At 51.5% G+C, this 13,867-nt stretch overlaps 1 protein-coding gene and 1 long non-coding RNA gene across 6 annotated transcripts; one reads left to right on the forward strand and one right to left on the reverse strand.

The window, feature by feature from the left end:
- Positions 1-39: 39 nt before the first annotated feature.
- On the reverse strand, positions 40-13,865 carry KYAT1 (kynurenine aminotransferase 1). 5 transcript variants are annotated; one of them, XM_080402640.1, is made up of 14 exons: positions 13,732-13,865; positions 8,191-8,312; positions 6,378-6,436; positions 5,277-5,427; positions 4,818-4,967; positions 4,356-4,442; positions 4,116-4,244; positions 3,663-3,783; positions 2,923-2,999; positions 2,575-2,664; positions 2,038-2,224; positions 1,760-1,836; positions 1,454-1,540; positions 40-1,034 (listed from the first exon to the last, which is right to left on the reverse strand). In XM_080402640.1, the coding sequence occupies exons 2-14, from the start codon at positions 8,272-8,274 to the stop codon at positions 966-968; spliced, it is 1,368 nt and encodes a 455-aa protein (XP_080258766.1). In that variant the 5' UTR covers positions 8,275-8,312; positions 13,732-13,865; the 3' UTR covers positions 40-965. The 5 variants fall into 5 exon arrangements, with proteins under 5 accessions (XP_080258766.1, XP_080258765.1, XP_080258769.1 ...); XM_080402639.1 differs by lacking the exon at positions 13,732-13,865 and adding an exon at positions 10,261-10,881; XM_080402643.1 differs by lacking the exons at positions 2,038-2,224; positions 13,732-13,865 and adding an exon at positions 10,261-10,887.
- On the forward strand, positions 8,319-12,909 carry LOC308069780. The gene is made up of 2 exons (XR_013930510.1): positions 8,319-9,111; positions 11,615-12,909. It is a non-coding gene; the product is annotated as an uncharacterized lncRNA (long non-coding RNA).
- Positions 13,866-13,867: the final 2 nt, after the last annotated feature.

The following is a 13,867-nucleotide window of genomic DNA, read 5'->3' on the forward strand; positions in this document are numbered from 1 at the left end:
TGCATCAGCCCCATAATCATTACAGAGGCATCTACTCTTCAGTAATTGCACTTTAATAATTTAACTGCCACAAACAGTTATCGCACGGTCTGTTGCACATAACTCCTGCATGATTGATGACGATGTTTTATGTTCTTATCCAGCAGCAGGAGCAGCCCGAGGCCACTGTGCCCGCCCTGCCTGGCCACAGTGTGTACTCATCGAAGGTCTGGAGGTTTTGCTTTGCAGCCTGGACGAAGCTGCCAAGCCCTGACAAAGCGCCAGGAATAGTTTGGGGGTGCACAGGGAAGGTCTGGCAATAGCCGGGGTATTTATTAAAGCCTCATTCCTGGGGGAAACCAGTTACCAATTCTGTGGTCACCTCTCCCAGAGACGCACAGAAAAAAATAATGGGAAAATTGTTAATTATGGGAAACAGTATTTCACTGGGTTTATAATTTTCAGGATCAGAGGAATCAGCCTACGGATGGGTGGTAACACTGCGCAGTCCCACGGGAACGCAGGTGCTGGTGGAAATGCTGTCCTGCATGCTGGGGCACATGAGTGAGGAGGTGGAACAAGACAAGGCACACCAACCCCTCCAGCATGCCCTCAAAGGTAGGTCCTGAAGCACCTTTTCAGAATTTGGTGGTGGAAAAGACCCCAGGAGCCATCATTACCTCGTGTCTTGCTGTACGCATCCCAGAACTGATGAGCAAAGTCTTCAGACATTAGAAGAAACATTGAATACTGTCAGTGCACACAAAGACTCACTTTTTCTTGCAAGGAACAGCACAATCATTTCACAGTGACAATGTCCCGCAGACCCTGCGCCTGGCAAACCTCTTACCCTTTTGTCTGACAGAAAATGTGGTTGAAAGCACAAAAATAAGAATGTATCAAAGTTTGTAGCCAAGCAAAGGAAGTGGAGGAAGCGCAGCTGGGGCAGGTGAGGACCATGAAGAGCCTGGCTCTCTCTCCAGTGCTCAGGGACTGGTTTTTTCCTGTTTCCATTTTTGCAATATGTCATTTGCTGCCTTCAGTGTAGCTTCCTCCTAAACAAATACCACAGGTTCAGTCAGTGGCTTTCAGCCAAATCCCCCTTCCCCTCACTGCAGTCATCCATATAAAAATCCTGTTCTTGTTCTGGAACACTGCAACTGCCCCAGGTTCAATATGAGGCAGGTTCTGCCACCGCCGGGGTGGCCATAGCTGCCGGGCAGTTAAACGTGCACCCAGAAGACTCCTGCCTTGGCCAAGGATGTAGGATGCTGATGGGAGAAAGCTTAGGATGGCGCTGGCGCACCTGCCCCCGGCTCGGCTTGTGTGTCTGCAGGAGGGCACTGGACCAGCTGTGGTGCCCTGCTTAGGCTCTAACACCCAAGGTGCTCTGACTTCTCGTCATTTAGCTTGTTACACCAGCCCTGATTAGCACGCCCAGCCTCACCTTCCTTCGTGCTGCCGTGTGTCTCACCTTTGCGAAGCAGAACCGGATGAAATGGTTGTAGTTGTTCTTGTGGGCCTCAGAGTAGAAAGCAGAAAGCGGGATGGCAGCAAGTCCCTGGGAAGGGGAAACATGCGGAGCTGCAGTTACCCATCCCGGGCTGGCGTGCAGCCCGCCGTGCCCAGAAGGGGTGATGCTGACCGCTCCAGGCAGCCCTGGGCCATGAGCTGCCAGACCCAGCAGCGGTGTGGTGCTGCTGGCTCCCACGAGCACAGTCAGCAGTGAGGGCACAAACCCACCACGGCGATCACGGTGGAAAGGGCCAGACACATTTACCTTGTTCTTGACCATCCACTTTGCAAATCTGGAGTCATAGGGCTCATCAGAGTCAGGGACATCGGGGACGCTGGATCCTGCAGAAGCAAAGCAGCACAGAGGTTGGGGCTGCTGCCGGGTGCCCCAGCTGAGCCCCCAACGCACGGCCGCTGGGGAACACGCTCTTGTCCGTCGCACTTTGGTGGTGGTTTTTGCAGGTTCCTGTCCCTGCTAGTGGTACCACTCCAAGCTGGCCTGCCACACTCAGCCCTGCCTGCGCAAAACTGCAGCTGACTCACTGAATTTGGAGATGTCTGCCACCAAGAAGTAGGTGCCCTCGGGGATGATGGGTTTCATCCCCACAGCATCCAGGCTCTGGACCAGCCAGTCTCTCTTCTTCTGCAGCTCCTCGGGCAGTTGGACAAAGTAGCTGTCTGGTTTCCCGTAGAGCATGAGCTCCCTCTGGAAACCCTGAGCCACAGCCTCCTGCAAGAAGAGAGGAGCCAGTGCCTGGTGGGAAGATGGTCAAGGCTTGCTTGGGAACTGGAGTCTTTGCTCCGATGCAATTCACTTATGATTAGGGAGCTCTCTGCCTCCAGCCCCTCCGACTGGCCCCTTAGGCTTGTCAGTGCAAAATAAGGAATATACCCCAGGCAGGCTGGCCTCTCCCCTTCCTCTCAGACATGGGGCAACTGCAGGGAGAAGGGAAGAAGCCTCTCCGGGGCACCTGTCTCATCTGTCTGGCCTTTCAGGTCAGCCATGGGCAGGAGGACCCTCTGTCACCCCTGCTTTGGGGGTTTGGGAATTGCAGGGCTACTTGCAGGGAGATACCTTACCTGGGCAAGTGTGGCACAGTGGTACGCTGAGTTTTGGTGCACAGTGCGGAGGTGCTGCAGCAGCCTGTTGGGTCCCATGGTCCAGCCCACCTGCAGCAAGGAGAGGAGGGGGAAGGTGGTGAGTCTCTGGGTACCTGCTCGGGCTCCCCTTTACTTGCCTGTGCTGCCTTCATTGTATTCTCCAGACAGGGCTATCACAAAGCAGATTTGGTACTTTCAGACCCTGAGGCTCAAAGCTGAGTGCGCGGCAGCAGCGTTCCCAGTGCTGCGCTGTGGTGACGGGACCCACATCCTGGAGCAAAGGGACAGGTATGGGGACACAACGAGGTGCCGCATGGGGGAATTCACCTTCCATCCAGTCGCACTGAAGGTCTTCCCAGCACTCCCAATGACCACCGTGCGGTCCCACATCCCTTGCAAGGTGGCTGGCAATGGAACAAGAGAGAAACGCCAATGGCAGAGCTCAGCATGCTTGCCTCCGGGCTGCATTAATGACGGTGGGAGCTCTTTGACCACTATAACCTGTGGTGACCTCTTGTGTGCACAGCACATCTTTCACCTGGATGAGCCTCAAAGCATGTTCCAGCAGGAAGCTGGACTTCTGAAGAGCATCTCTTTATAACTAACTGTTTCCATATGCATGCACCCAGCCCCAGGGGTTCCCAGAGGTGCCAAGCACCATCACCCTGCAAGATGGTGTTATTGCAACAGGAAGAACACGCCTCTGAAATCATGTTGACATGGATGTTCCAAAACTAGAGACACTCAGAAAACTGTGAGTTTACAAAGTATGGGGAAAAATTCAGTTTCACTGAAGCCAAAGGGCTCTTTGCTCCGGATCTCATGCTGTGAAGCTCTTTTGTTCCCTCTAACTGGCTCTGGAAGTCAAGGCTCTGGTTTAAGACCTGGCTTGGAGGCTGAGACTGAAGTGCAGCAAAATACCTCTAAGGGGCATACAAGCCCAGTAGCATCACGTGGGCAGGCAGCCCGTGTAATTTCCAGGGGACCCCAGTTAAATCACCAGTTCCTTCCCCGAAGTTGCTGTACCCAGAGAAGATATCCAGGCTCAGCCAAGCCATTCTCCATACCGATGCGGATGTGTTCCTTCCCATCGTAGACCAGCCACTCGTACACTTCATCGCTGAAGCACAGGACGTCATGCTTCACACACAGCTCTGCAATGAGCTCCAGCTCCCCTCGGCTGAACACCTGCAGGGAGCAGAGCAGAGATGCGGCAGGAGCGCCTCTGAGCCCCTCCTGTCCCAGCCCTTCCATGAAAGCTGTGCACCCTGCCTGCACCACCTCCCAAGCCAGGGTGGGCAGGAGCTGGCTGAGTGGTCTGACAGGGCAAAGCCACTGCTGGCACAGAAGATCAGGCTTAAAAACACCAGAAGAGCGAGGGCAGCACGTGATGCTCCCACAACACCCATTCCCTTATGTGCGAGGAAGGTTGAGTGACTGCTACACTGCAAATGTGGCCAGGTGAGCTGTAGCACCCCAGCAGCTTTTGGGGCCAGCCACAGCAAGGCCAGAGGCATTACCTTGCCCAGAGGGTTGTTGGGTGAGTTCAGGACGATGGCTTTTGTCCGTTCACTGAATTTAGAAGCCAGTTCAGCTGGGTCCAGCTGCCAGTCTGCACTAGACATCAATTTTCCATCTTTTGGAGCTTTCTAGAGAGAACAAAGGAGAATCTTGGCTTGCTTTGCTACCTCTGCACTCACCTCTTCGCTTGCTTTGCTATGACTCTTCCCTCCTTGACAGCTTTGCTCCAACCCACTCACCGGTCTCAGCGGCACAAACACAGTTGTCCCACCAGCCATTTTCACCATTGGCTCGTAGCAGTCGAAGAAGGGCTCAATGATTATCACCTGGAAGAAAAGGGACATGTCATGCCCTCCTAACCCTGCTCAGACCTCTCAGACCCAGAGAGCAGTGAGAGGGATGGGAAATTTTAATCCCTGAATTACTGTAACGGAGAATCTGTGTTGCCTGTGGGCAGTGCCAGGGAAGAACACCACTGCTCAGGGTAAAATGGTTATTTTGCTTTATGCAGAAATGAGACAGTGTGCTGCAGCAAATAATTTTTTCCCTTTAGAAGCTCAGATACTGGAGAATGGGGATAAACCGCTTCTGCTTTGGAAAAGGACAATGAAAACCATCCTACAGCTGCTGGCAGACCCACAGCCAGGAACGGCTCCTTTGGGGGAAAGCTGCCAGTGCAACAAGCCCAAATCTTGGTTTACCTCATCGCCTTCACCAATGAAAGCCTGGAAGCAGCAGAAAAGGGCCTGGTATGCCCCCACAGTCACCATCACATTGGTCATAGGATCCAGCTCTCGTCCGAGCAGCTTCCCAAAAAACTGGGCTAGGATCTTCACCAGAGGTGGGTGGCCCTGTGGGGTAAGAGAAGGGGTCAGAACTGGGTTGCAGAAGCCTTCTAAGACATGGGTAAGACGCTGGAAGGGACCTGGGCAGCCAAGTGCCTTGTGAGGGAGCATGCGGGGCATCTTCCAGCCTGGCTGCTCCAAATGCCCTGGTAAAGCAGGGCGTTACAGCCCTGGGTGCAGGGGGCCAGGCTGAGGGTGGATGTGTGTTTTGCCTCATGAGATCTGCCCTGTTTCTTGCTGCCTGATAAGCCCTGAAGTGGCCAAGGCTAACAGAGAGCGAGCAGGTATTGCGGGTGAGGGAGTCTGTCCACGCACGAAGGCACGGGTGTACTGGTGCAGCATGTGGTTCTCCTCGCTGAGGGCTCTCAGGAATGCCTCCTTCAGAAAGCCGGGGGGAGGGAAGTCAGGGAAGCCCTGTCCCAGGTTCACTGTGGAGTAGGTGGCAGCCAGCTTTACAAACTCCACCCTGGAGAGAAGAAAGTTAGAGAAAGAAGCATTTACAGAGGGTCTGAGCAGCGTGCTGGCGCCGGCTCTGCTTGCCAGCATCCCTTTGAAGTCACCAAGGTTGGTGTCCCTCCTGCAAAGCCATCCCACTGCTCACAGGCGGACAGGACCGAGCACAGGTCACTTCAGACCTGTTTCAATTAAACCAAGGATGAGGTACTATTGCATTGGGGGGTGGTTTTAATTGTTTAATTGTTCTCGAAGGAAACAGCCACTATGTTGTCTGGGTGTGCGGTCGTAGCTGAAGCTGCACACCACTTCTGATCAGACCAGACCAAGCAGGAGAGGACTCAGAGGTTTTCAAGCTCATGCCAGTTCTGCAAAATTTAGCAACTAGGCATGTTGAAGGACACTGCAGAGGGAAAGGTAGGCTGAACTCATCGGTAGTTTGTGCCTTGAAACCAGACAGAGCAGGGCACTGGGGGAAAGCCCATTTAAATCTCTCCAAGCACGCAGCTTTCCCAATGCTAACCTGTGCCTGGCAGGCTGGGAATCGCATTTGCAGCATCCCTTTGCCTGCCTCTCTGCTTGCAGTGCCCTAGAGCGACTTGAAGCAGATGCCAGGCTGCAGCTAGCGTGCTGAACCACCTGGCTCAGATTTGGGTGCTGCTGGGATCATTCAGGTGGATGGTTGGATGGGGTGCAACACACTACAAGGCAGTCCTGCCTGCCTTCCTGCAGGATGGTGCAGAGCACCTGATACAGCATGAAGTGGGAGCAGCAGGTACAGAACTGAGCCAGGGTAAAATCTCCAGGGACAAACTTGCCCTTTTGTGCGCTGCCTGAACAAATGCAAAGCAGCCAAGGGAGACTGCTGCTCTGTGCTGTGAGGGTGCAGTGGTTTCTGTCTGGCGTTAGGCTGCTTAAAACCACATCTACCATCAGGGTAAACCAGATATTCTCTTAACTCACCAGATATTCTTATCTATTCCCTCCAGCCTCCGAGCTTGCACTGGCCTTGACATTTCTGCCTGCAAAAGAGAAAAAGAGAGTCTGAAGCTTTTACCAACGGCAATGGGGCTGCGTGCGAAGGGGACGTGGCCTCCCCAGGTGTGCTTTTCTGAATAGAAGGTGTGCCCTTTAGTATTGCTTCATGGGTTGTTGCTGACCGATGTTAGAGCAGTAACGCTGTTGCAGTGGTTTCTGGAAAAAGCTTCACGCACTTTTTGTGAAAGATCAGACAAGAGCTGGCAGAGAAGGATGTTTCATTTACAAGTCTCAACAAGAACTGAGAAAACAGATAAACAAAAGAAGTGTGTGTACACTCACTGGGGAGCTGGCAGTGCCTTAAACCTCATTTTCAGCTGCAATAAATCATCAGGTCAAATGACCTCAGCCAACCTGTAACAGCCAGGCCAACGACCCCAGACCTCAGGCTTTTGCCTGCCATAGCCTCTCTTGTCCTCCACTGGAAGGACCTCCTTGTTCTCTATGGGCCACAAAATATCCCCTTTTCCTAGAATAACAAACTTTTTTATCCCACACTGCTCTATGGAATAGCAGAAGTATTTACTCCTTTGTCCTGCTGGAGCACTTGGTGAAGGGAGTTGCTCTGGATCCTAAACAATATGCTGTCTTGTGCCTAAAGTTCATGGCACAAACAGGCAGCAACAGGGTACAGGCAAGAGGGGAGCACAGCACAGGTCAGTTTGATGTACAGAGGCACCAAGGTACCGTCTGCCTGACTGGTATCTGGTTTCCATGTGCGTCATGGCTGGGGGGGTGGGAAGAAGGACAACAGGAGACACTGAGAGCAAAGTCCTCCTTCTGGTCGGATAAGCACAGTGGGAGAACGTCAGATGTGCCTAAGGGAGCCCCACTCCTCTCCCCCAGCCCCCTGCTTTGCTCTTTCTGTACAAGCTCGCAGATATTATGGTCAGCAAGACCCAGTGCCTGAGCTGATTTTGGTTGGGGTAGAAGGATTTGTGGCTTGGAAAGTAAAAGCTGGAGGTGAAATATTAACAGTTCTCTTGCAGTGAGGCTGCTGCTGGCCACAGTTCAGAGAACTGAACAGCATCGGCAAGTGTCATGGGGGTCAGTGGGAAAAAGATGATTTAAGCCTAGAAATTCCCAGTTCTGAGGAAAGGCTTTGTCTGCTCCAGCCTTTTCAGGCAGGAAAATGACAACTACTTTCTTCTTTTGATGTCCCACCCATGCCATCCCCAGCCTGAGTGATGCTGCTGTGGGCAGCTCCCCATCAGGCTGGGGAGCAACATGGTCTTGGGGCCATGCAGCCCCCAAATCTGTTTCAGTCTATTCTGCTCCCCAAACCAAATGATGAGTTTCTCCAGTTGCAATCTGCCTGGCAGCCAGACAGGATGGTTGATTGCAAATGTAGAAGACTAAGTGGCCACAACCTTTCACCGCTGACTCCCTGCCACATGTGATTTCCTCACTCTGCATGTTTGTATCTGCAAAAGGGATGCTGATATTTCCCAAGTACTTTGCAACCCAAGAAGCTTTAGTAGAAGAGACCATCAGAAGGGGCAACCCCACCATGAGCTTTGTTCTGTATTGAAGATATTCTCTCACTTACGTTTCCTTTAAATAGGCTACCTGGAAATAAGCAGGTACAGAGGAGATTGCACCAGTGTGGCTTTTCCTGGTGTGTCCTATCCACCTTCCCTGCCAAGGCTAGCTCCTGGGCAGTGAGTTCCCTGAGGGCTGCAGCCTCAGCCAGGGACCAGGCTGCTGGCCAGAAACAGTCACATTGGGCATTCAATACCTCACTGGAGTATGAGCTATATCCAGCGCTGCTCTTTCTCTCCAGCAAGAAGTGACGCAGAGACGGTCCTGCTCTCCTGAGCATGCCACGGCTCCTGCTGTCTCACTGGTACGGGCACAGACCTGCATTTCCCCCAGACACAAAGCAGAAGAGTAAGACAACCACTCCATGGCTGCAGGCGTAAAGCAAATGCTCTGTGTACCCAGGGCCAAGGCAGGTCCAGACCCAAAGCTGTGATCATTCTGCCACAGAAAGGAAAAAGGGGAACAAGGTGCTCTGCGTGTTGTCGCTGCAACGTCAAAGAGTGCCAGGGCTGTACTTTGTACCCATGACATGCACAGACTCAGGATCCCATGGGCAACCACGGCTTCCACCTCCTCTCTCCTGAATTCCAGGTTCTCCCTACTTTCCTCTGCGCTGGGGGGAGCGGTACAGACACCACTGAGAGGGCATCCTCTGGGAGTTCTGTATTCAATATCAGCTTCCCATCCAGTTTCATTTATCCCAGGTATCTCTTGCCTCTGCCCTTCCTGGCTGCTGGGGCTGTGCCTTGGCCAGGCTGTTTGAATACCCTGCCTCTTGGGGCTGGCAAGTGAAACAAGGGGCCTTAGGGATGTGCCACACAAACCCATCTCTTTTTTCATGTTCTTAAGGTTACCAAAAAAATCAAAGCAAGAGTACTGCTGTTTTTGAGACTCTCTGACCTCTCAGCTGCTGCAGCTCTGGGCTGTTTAGTCACAAGTTTTACTCTGATTGACAAGATGACAGCTTCCACTTCCATCTTCAAAGTGATTTTGGTGTTTACCTTTCCTTCAAGGCCCCAGACAACTTAATTTCTGTGCCTGCTGCTGCCTGTTCCTTCACCTCAGACTCCCTCAACTATTCTACAACATTGCTTAAACATGCAGCATTTAAGCTAAAGTAAGTTATTTTTTGTTAGGTACTTGAGGTAAAAGTGGTGAGTCTGGAGGACGCACGTGCCTTTATTTTGACCAGCCATGGATTAATTTACCCAGCTGCCAAAAAGTAAATTAAAACAGGTTTGAAGCTGACCAGCCCACAGGTAAGTTCTCAGTACTGCTAGGTGCACTTTCCACCTTGACATGCAGGATGTACGTCCCCACGGTTTCCATCTTGTGTTATTTCTAACAAAAGTCCAAAGTGGCTGCCAGCTGAAACCAGTGGGGTTTTACATCTCTTTGCCCAGGTGGGACAAAACAGCACAATTCATGGAAAAATGGGAAGCCACAGCATAATATTAGTCAGGACTGAGAAATGTCCACCTTGCCCCTGTGTGCAGGACAGCTGCATGTTGGGGCCAGTGCTGAGATGCGGGGGGACACTGCTTTGGGATGCAAAGCAAATGAGTACTGGAATGAGGGGACTAACTCTGCAGGTGACAAAATGGAAGTGTGGTAGTTAAAGAGGGCTTCAACAGATTACAGAGAACTAGGAGCGGGTGTAAGAGCTGTGCACGAGGCTGCTGCAAAGAACTAGAGGCAGCACCAGGGTCAGGGTGCTGCTGCCAGTGGGAGCAGCCGAGCAGGGCTGGGGCAGAGGGCTCTGCCTCACCGCCACAGCCCTGGCGAATGTTTTGGAGCAGGGACAGCCACCAGAGCCGGAAAGCCTGGGAAGGGCTCGGGGAGCCTCTCACCTGGCGGGGCATTTCAGGCTATGCTGTACGTACGCTCCCTGGACAGGAGCCGGGGCACCTCTTGCCCTGGCAGGGTGCACAGGACGGAGCACACTAAGGATTTTGGAGGTGACAGCTGAAAGGTCATGGTGGGCACCGGTCACTCACCACCTCCTGCCCTGCAGCCTGCGGGCACCAGCCGTCTCCTCTGTCCCGCTGCTCACCAAGCACCTCCGCAGCGCTGGCCATCCTGGGTGCTCACAGGTGCACCCGAAAGACTTCTGGGGACAAGGGTCCCCCTGAAGCCCTCACACCACGGGGTGCAAGGCCACAGCACAGCGGGAGCACGAGCGAATGCAGCAGCAACAGCCAGGAAGCGCGCACACGCAGGCACAAGGCAGCTCCCAGATGGGATAGTGGGGGTAAAACTGACTTACACCAAGCTGCGCTACGCTGGTTTATGCTGGAAAGTCTGGCACGACCGCCCAGGCTGCCTTTGCACACATGCTGCCCTCTCCCAGCCTCTGAAAGGCTCCATCTGCAGCTGGGACTTCCTGGGAGGAGTCGGAGCCTGCAGGAAGGTGGGAGTCGAGCTGCAACACTCCGAGGGGGAAAATCGTACCGGGGGAAAAAGAGATCTCGGGCTGCTCTCTAAATCACCAGGGTGAGGGAGGAGAGGGCTTTTGGGACACAGGTCCCTTCCAGAGGCTCAGAGTCAGAGCTGCCAGAGGGTTTTAGCTGCCTGGGAAAATAGCCCAGCATATTGTTCAGATGGAGGATCATAGATCACCGGAATTATAGTGGGATAATTTTTGTGGTATGGCTATAATTACTTTGGCATGACAATGGCAGGGAATTTCCCTTTGAGTGAAGTGTTCAGTCATTTTGAAAAATTATTTCTTAATTTTATTTTTATTTTAAATTATTTCTTAATTTATTAGAGTCAGAGACTCTAAAATATTTTACCCTGCAGGCTTAATACTATTGGAGAATGGATCACAGGTACAGAAGGTGGAGGCATGAGCGTTAGGTTCCTCAGAGGGTAACGACTGTAAGAAACTATGGAATAGGATATTGTTTATTAAGATTTATGTTAAGCATAATGTAAAGACTAGGCGCCAGATGTCCAGGATGCCTCTTGTGAAAGATAAGATAACCGCCAGACAGAAACAAGACAGACGACCCCATATAAAGATATATGAGTAAGGGGTTAACACCTCCACTACTTCCAGGATGCTGCTTGTAAAAGAGAAGATAACCGCCAGACAGAAACAAGACAGACAACCCCATATAAAGATATATGAGTAAGGGGTTAACACCTCCACTACTTCATGAACACGAAAGTAAAAAGTATAAAAAAGGACTGTTTAAACTGCTCAGGGCGGCAGTTGGCGGAGCGCAGACTCCCCTGCCGTCCAGCGCTGTCTTTGCTCATATTCTACTTGCTATAATTAATAAAATTTTAATGGGATTATGATCAATTGTGGTCTCAATTTATAACAACGACCTACTGCCATGATACAACCTAAAGCAGGATCTTGCAGCATTGTCCGACCCCTGGGCTGTGGATGGGCAGGGAGGCAGCAGCCTCAGAGGGGGATTTCAGCGCAGGGATGCAGAAGCTGAACTCTCCATCAGTTGTTTGAGAGGTGACAGTTGCTGCAGTGAGGCGTAGAGCGCAAATCATCCTCTCTTGGCTTCCCTTTTCCTTTTGTGACAAGGCTTTACAAGCACTGATGAATCAGGTTGTGTGGGTCTCCTGAGTGAGTATTTACTGTCTCCCTTTCACAGCTGGAAAAAGTGAGCCACAGGGAAAGGAAGCGGCCGACATCCGCTGTGCCAAAGGTTCCTGGATCCTAACCCCGTGTCTGGCCACTGCGCTCACAGCACCCCTGCCATGACTAAGCAGGAGGGAATGTCTGCGCAGGCAGATGCGAACTCTGTTTTCTAAACCACTGTTTAACCCAAACACTGAAATAAACAGATGGAAGGAAAACTTGTGTTTGCTCCTGTAACAATGCATCTGGTACACCCTGAGCCATCTAACAGCTCAATGCCATTTTATCCTCTCCGTCCTGCCGTCCTCACTATGCTTTCTTTGCCCCCTCCTCCACCAGCCTTGCACCTTCGCTGGTGGTTGTTTACCCCTGAGCTGAGCTCACTTGACTAACTAAACTGGTAAAAAGCCAACTGACAGAAAAGTGGACAATTTTCTGTAAGGTCCGTGAGTTGAACTGGGTCAGGGCAGGGTGTGCTTGAGTGCTAAAGGCACTGCAAGGAAACAAGAGATCCAGGTAGGGAGCAGAGCAGAGAGGAATGGGGACGAGAGGAGATGGACCGGAGCAGCAGATCCCACCTTCTCTGGCAGGATTTGGCCTTTATATTGGTTGGTTCAACAGTAACATGTGACTTTACCTTCATGTCCTCTTGAAATTCAGCTGAAATTGCTGGATAATATCTATGTGGCCAGCAAGGAAAAGGACACATCTAACCTTCTTGGAGTTTGTATTGTAAAACTCAAGGAAAATTAGGACCCTTTCTTTCTGCAGGTCATTTGGATTTAGTAGGTGCATCTGGACACAAACATTTCTTCTTAATGATTTTTTTTTTTAAATCTAGCTATTGCACTGGTTTTGTGAGTGGCTACAACAGGCAGGTTGTTGCCTGATCCTGGTGGGTGGGATCATAGCTCCTCTGGTAGCAGTCCTGTGCCTGTGGCTACAGGAGGATGCTAAGACCTACAATGTTCCTAGAAAGCCACAGATATGCTTATTTTACTGTAACAGTGATCATTGGTGTATACAATTTAAAACTGGCTGCACTTAACCACTCAGAACTGTCTCTTGTATACTAATGAAATTATAATGCATGACTTTGAACCATCTTTTATGAATTAAAAAAAAAGATGCTGCCCAGTATCTTCCAGTGAGTGAGCCAAACGACAATAACCATTAATGAATCAGCCTCTTTTTTCAGGTACCACAAAATTACTGTTGGATGTATCGTCATAACACAGCAGTGTTACTATTCCTGCCGTGAGGAAACACATGCTCTATTTTGCTGTGGGCTTAGTTCAGTGAGCTGTTGTTAAAGAAAGGGAATGGGGTTTTCAAAATATTCCACTTTAGAAATGTCACATAGGTTGGTTCTTAAGGAAGAAAGTGGTAAAAGCTTCAGCTTAAATTATTTTCATTCTTTTATTGTTAATTAGCCTTACTGTTGATAGTAGTTGTATCCACTATTTTTTATTTGAGGCATCCAGTGAAACATTCCCCAGATTTTCTCCACTGACCCGGACCACGTGCCCCTGGTCCGTAAGTGTGAGTGATGCCTGTGGCCTTGGTCATTGCTCAGTGGTTTGAAGGACAGGAACCAGGCACCCACCAGAGCTCTGCGCGGGCATGGGCGTGTGAGGCCTGGCTCTGTACTGACCTCCTGCACGGGCACAGCCAGAGCCAGGCAGGTGAAGTGGATTGTAACCGTTTTGGAAAGGGTTTAACATCACCTGGGAGGAGGCAGGGCCCTAACGAGGAAAGACGCAGCCTCCTTTTTGTCTGCAGCCTGGGGTGCCGCACACCAGTTCTGCACGTCTTGAACCACGCCAAGGGGCTTCAACAGAAACAGTGCGGTGTCAGGGCACGGCAGATGCAATTTTCTACCCTTCTGTGACACCAGCCCGAATCAGGGCCTGAAGCCGCCCATGGCAGGCCTGCCTTTCCTCAAGTTCCTCCCCGGGGGACAGTGGCCGCCACCCCTCAATGCCACAGGACAGCACGGCTACACATGGTACCATATTACATGAAATAATAACAGAAGGCTTGATCACGATTAGGTCATAAACCTTAATCAAGACTGTTTGGGGAGTTCTTTGACAAAAATAATCAGTTCTGGGCGCCAAAGTTACTTACAGCAAGTGCTGGCGCTCAGCTCCTGAAATGCGGCATCCCCCTTAAGACGCTCACCATTTTGCGCGCTGCCCTGCACCAAGATGGCGCCCCCGCCCTCATTTTCCGCTTCCCACTTCTACCTCGCCCGCTCGCCCCC

Source organism: Falco punctatus (genome assembly GCF_963210335.1).
Source record: "Falco punctatus genome assembly, chromosome: 9".
Lineage (NCBI taxonomy): Eukaryota > Metazoa > Chordata > Aves > Falconiformes > Falconidae > Falco > Falco punctatus.

Bases quoted from the DNA above. Each gene is read 5' to 3' on its own strand.
- KYAT1 (XM_080402640.1), bottom strand. From the start codon at position 8,274: ATGCTCAGGAGAGCAGGACCGTCTCTGCGTCACTTCTTGCTGGAGAGA. The intron at 2,665-2,922 runs GTGAATTCCCCC...TCCTTGCTGCAG, and splicing joins TCAGTGCGACTGGATGGAAG to GTGGGCTGGACCATGGGACC. The intron at 2,225-2,574 runs GTAAGGTATCTC...CTCTTCTTGCAG, and splicing joins ACTGTGCCACACTTGCCCAG to GAGGCTGTGGCTCAGGGTTT.